This window comes from Oryza brachyantha, chromosome 7 (genome assembly GCF_000231095.2).
Source record: "Oryza brachyantha chromosome 7, ObraRS2, whole genome shotgun sequence".
NCBI lineage: Eukaryota > Viridiplantae > Streptophyta > Magnoliopsida > Poales > Poaceae > Oryza > Oryza brachyantha.
The window spans coordinates 9,188,340-9,193,271 of NC_023169.2; the positions used below are offsets into that span (position 1 = coordinate 9,188,340).

At 38.1% G+C, this 4,932-nt stretch overlaps 1 protein-coding gene across 1 annotated transcript; it reads right to left on the reverse strand.

Moving 5' to 3' along the window:
- Positions 1-2,059: 2,059 nt before the first annotated feature.
- On the reverse strand, positions 2,060-4,195 carry LOC102720890. Its single transcript, XM_006657596.2, has 3 exons — positions 3,900-4,195; positions 3,493-3,565; positions 2,060-2,251 (listed from the first exon to the last, which is right to left on the reverse strand). The coding sequence occupies exons 1-3, from the start codon at positions 3,991-3,993 to the stop codon at positions 2,185-2,187; spliced, it is 234 nt and encodes a 77-aa protein (XP_006657659.1). The 5' UTR covers positions 3,994-4,195; the 3' UTR covers positions 2,060-2,184.
- Positions 4,196-4,932: the final 737 nt, after the last annotated feature.

Here is a 4,932-nt window from a genome sequence, read left to right on the forward strand (position 1 = left end):
CCTTCCAGTGCCTAGCGGCGGTGCCCCCTTGGTCCAGCACCAGCAGCGACGCCCCGTTCGATCGGCTCCAGTGGCAGCCATCGGTCAGCTCGCCATCTCTACCACAATCTCTCTCCAGCCGGCCGCCGGTCAGCTCACCCCGGTCCGCGTTGCCTTGGTGCTGCACTGCTGCTGCATCTTATCTGCTTGTCTGCACTGCTGGCACGATCGATGGTGCCCTGCTGCTGACTGCTGTTACATCTTGTCTGCCTGCCTCTACTCTCAATCTCTCATCTCTCAGTCCCTCTTGGAGTCTTGGTTAGTACTAAACTACTACTGATCTAAAACTCTGAATCATCACAAATCCTAATTTTGGTACATAGATAAATTGGTTTATCATTTTGTCTACTTTGTGACTCTGTGTACTAAATTTATTTTTTTCTCTAGTCTTTACATCTTGTATGCTTGCGCATAGGTGATAGGTTTATCTGATATTTTATTTTTTTCAATCCATGTCTTGGCAAATCGAATTAAAAAAAATGCTATGATGACATTTACATTGAATCCTTGCTTGCATGCGGTGAATTAATTAGTCTGTAATTATGAAGAATCAATTTAAGAGACCATCCTTTGCATAACAAATTTTTTCTGCTGACGTGGCTTAGGATAGAGTTCAAAATGGGCTCTAGCATTGCACGTGCCCTAAGTATTATTGAACTGAAGAGACTACGTCGCTAAGTTTATCATTGCCTTGTCCCTTGACTCGCTTCCTATAATATGGCATCAAATTTATCAATTGTTTCGATGTTATGCTATTGGAGTCTTGGACTTGTTAGTTTCTCAAAAGTGTACAAGATGCTTGCAGGAATATAAGGTTGACGATCAATTTATCCCATTATGAATTTCAAAAAATTGTGTTTGTATCGTTTCAAGGTTTTTGCATTAATTTTTAAAAATATAATTTATCTATTACATGCTACAAACAACACTTGTGCTGCTACTCTTTAATACAAACCATATGTCATATGATATAAAATATTTTTTTTCAATTATTTTTTTAATTATTAAGTGGTTCCTACCTCATATTCCACACAAAAACAACTTTTTTGAAAAAAAACATGAAAAATTCTTAAAATATAAATACAAAATTCTACATGAGAAATTCATATTATAAATAATTGATAAACCCAGTAACATATTATAAAAAAGAACAAAGGCCACGTTCGGCAAAAGAGGAGTAAGTTAACTTACCCAGCGTGAAAAAAAGAGAAATAGATTAGTACTCCCTTTGTTTCGCAATGTAAGTCTTTCAAGCATTGTCTAGATTCATAAGGATGCTAATAAATCTAGACACATATATAATTATATACATTCATCAATAAATAAATTTAGATAAGGCTAGAAAGACTTACAATATAAAACAGGGGTAGTACATGATTAATTAAATTATTAATTATTAAAAAATATAAAATATATTAATATTATTTTTTAAAATAACTATCCTATAGATATTATTGTGTAAAAAATACACCATTTAGCAATTTGGCAAGCGTACGCGTGAAAAACAAAGAGATAAGTTAACTTAGCCATGCCTGTTAAAGTCCACGACAAATTATTGAATCACTGTAACCTCAATAGTATATATTACGTTATCCCTTTTTTAACGAAATGTTTCTTATCATTATGGGCATATCCTACTTAAATCATACAAGTCCATGGTAAGGCAATTTTATAGTATTTTTCTAGCTTTAGAAGCATACTTGGCCTTGACGATAACAGTGGAATCCTACAGCACAATGTACAAGGGCAGATTGATAATTGCAAATTGACAACTGCGAGAAATTATAGTGCAGACAAGCTATTGGCACATAGTTTTCTTCAAGATTACGTTATGGTTTGTTTTTTCAGGTGAATGTTCGGAACTGTCGTATTAATATTGAGGGTGTTCTGAAACGATGGTAAGGAAAAGGTGATTCAATATTCCCGTACAGAAATTCGAAGAATTACAGTATAAGATCAGAATGCAACATCTTCCAATTCAATCTACGAGTCTATGACTGCACACAATACAAGAATAATAAATTAATCACAACCAGATTTCATTTTGGAACTAGTTCGTACACAGAACTACAATGTAAGTTATTTGAGCCGCTTCCATAATTTCATAACCCACTTCCTCCTTATTTTTTACTTGTCAATGCAGGCTTAGGTGGAGGGCATGTTTACACCCATGCCATAGTTTCCACTGGGCATAATCCGAGACTTCAGGTGGCTGAAAGAGGTTCGGTGGAAAGTAATTAGGGACCAACAATGTGACCGAAACTCATTAGAGAAATAAAACTGATATTAGTATAGACCAACAATTCAGTGGAACGATTCAAAGCAGCAACAGAATGATCCAAATCAAATAGTAGATTTTTAACTGCTAGCCAGTTACTTTTGATGTAGAGCATGTATTGAGAGTGCACAAACAGAACTAAGGCTACAATCAAGGTTGGATACTCTAGTCAGAACCATCTGATTCAAAGTTGCAAACTCACAAAATCAAGTGCCATGGTTTGTTTTGTTTTTTGAAAGTAATTTTACTTTTGTTTTTTTTGTGTTTTGATATATATTTGGCAAGATATTTTTTATATTTCTTTGAGAATATCTCAGTTACAGCAAAATTGGAGTTGCTACCAGATGTGTCATGTGTTGGAGTGTAGGTTGCAAAAGTGGTTTGTAAACCCTTCACCCTTGTAATAATACAAAGTTGATTAGCGGCAAACAATATGAGTAGAAAAATCAATGAATTGTGGACACAAAAGAGGAAATTAAATACTCCCAATTGGTCCGTTCAGACTTCACTACTTTAAATCAGGGACACCAAATGAAAAAAAAAAGTGCTTAGGTTAAATATATTATAGTTTAGAAATCTGAATTTTTAGCAGTCCATGCTAACAAAATTAGTTGAGTTCTGACCCCGAAAAAGAAATTTACTGTCTTCAAGAACCAAAGGTTGAAACAGATGCTAAATTGCATTTTATGCTCTATCAAAAGAAAATATAATCCTTCATCATGATAAATTCGCTTTTGAAAGAAGCAATTATGATACAGTGTCATTGTTGCGTTAAGCTCTGAATATGTTTTACCCATATGCATTGTTGTGGCCATCTCAGAACATAAGCACATCTCTTGCTAGTGTGCCCAGATGTAATCAGTTATCTTTTAGGTTTCTTCCTACTTTCCTCTTTCTAATTCTCATTATTTTCGCCGCAGAGAATTTCTCACCTCTTCACTTCTAATGTAACTAGAATATGGCCCAACATCTACCGCGAACGTTTAGATGGGTTTACCGACATCAGGACTGTAATTGAGAATGAAGCTAGCACGTTGTAGACACAACCCTAAGTACATACTACAGGACTGTAATTCAGAGTTTTCAAGACACCGAATGCTAAAATTTACAAACTTGTAGCATATTCCAGGACTGTAATTCAGAGTATGGTGAAACTAGGGATCGGGATGGCGTACCTCTCGAAGACGTCGCTGGCAAAGCGAGAGCCATTGAAGCAGATGAACCAGAGCAGGATCAGCACCATTATGTCTACCTCCAGTTAAAGGGTGAAACAACTGCACAATGCTAATACATCACCGCAAGCAAATTTCCCCAAATTTAATTTTTCAACAACAGATAAAAAAGATGGATGAAACGCGCCCAAAATCCAACTTTTCTTCCATTGATCGTGTATTCCTCTTCCCCGACAACGAACTTGACTGAATCCAACTCCAACCAGAGCAGAGCGGATCTAGTCCACCCAAAAACCCAAGGCTTTTCTTTCCCCACACAAAAAAAAAAGAAAAGAAAAGAAACAACACGAACAAAATCACGAGCGGTGCAAGTAAAGAAGAACTAGAGTAGATCCGAAGGGGAAGGATACTGAAGAGGCAGCGCTCCCACCAATCGAGCATGTAGAGGCCCATGGTGACGTTGTAGAGGTGGATCTTCCTGCTCACCCAGTTCATCTCCCCCATCGCCCCTCCGCCCCTTCCTCTCTCTCTCTATCTCTCGATCCGGTTGAGCAACCCAAGGGCTCGTTCGGATCTTGGTTGCTGCTTTTCTCCTCTGAATCTGCGACTCCGACGAAGAATCAATCGGTGGGTGCCCTCGCTCTCGGCTCAATCCGCGGTTTATATAGGTTAAACCGAAATTGGGGGATCAGTTTCCTTTTCTTGGATGTTTTTTGGGGGGGATTTAATTATTAGCCCCTCGAGTTTGACGAAGTCAACGGCGGACGAGTCCATCCTGGCCGTCGCCTGCAGCTCGTCGAATCCGCGGCGGACTCTTGTAGCTGGGCCAGCTGACGCGTGGGGCCCACACGGGGTGCACCTTGGCCCCACCCTCTGTTTCTTTAGAGTTTTATTGTTATTTATTTATTTTTTTTTTTTGGGAGTGAAGCTGGTCAGTTTTGAAATGCTGAGAGGAGGAGAATTAAGGTGTGTTTAGATTGAGAAAATTTTTGGGTGAAAGTGTCACGTTAAATATTTGACCGGATGTCGGAAGGGGTTTCGGACACGAATGAAAAAACAAATTTCACGGCTAGTCTAGAAACCGCGAGACGAATCTTTTGAGACTAATTAATCCGTGATTAACATATGTTGGTTACTGTAGCACTTATGGCTAATCATGGGCTAATTAGGCTCAAAAGATTCGTCTCAAGATTTTCTTTCATAACTGTACAATTAGTTTTTTGATTCAGTTTAATGCTTTATTTAGATGTCCAAAAAATTCAATACGATGTTTTCGAAAAAACTTTTTGGGAACTTGTAACAAGGCCTATTTAAGGCCATGCCTTTATGGACCGTGCAGAGACTCCTTATTTTGACTTGAATTCTTCCTGAAATGGCGTCCGGCCTCCTCGTAAGATCCGTCCAGTTTATTGTTAGTGTCTCCATGTGATGTGCGTGATTTTA

Coding starts and splice junctions, on each gene's coding strand:
- LOC102720890 (XM_006657596.2), bottom strand. CDS start 3,993: ATGGGGGAGATGAACTGGGTGAGCAGGAAGATCCACCTCTACAACGTC. Junction 3,566..3,899: donor GTGGGAGCGCTGCCTCTTCA/GTATCCTTCCCC, acceptor AACTGGAGGTAG/ACATAATGGTGCTGATCCTG. Junction 2,252..3,492: donor GCCAGCGACGTCTTCGAGAG/GTACGCCATCCC, acceptor AACCTCTTTCAG/CCACCTGAAGTCTCGGATTA.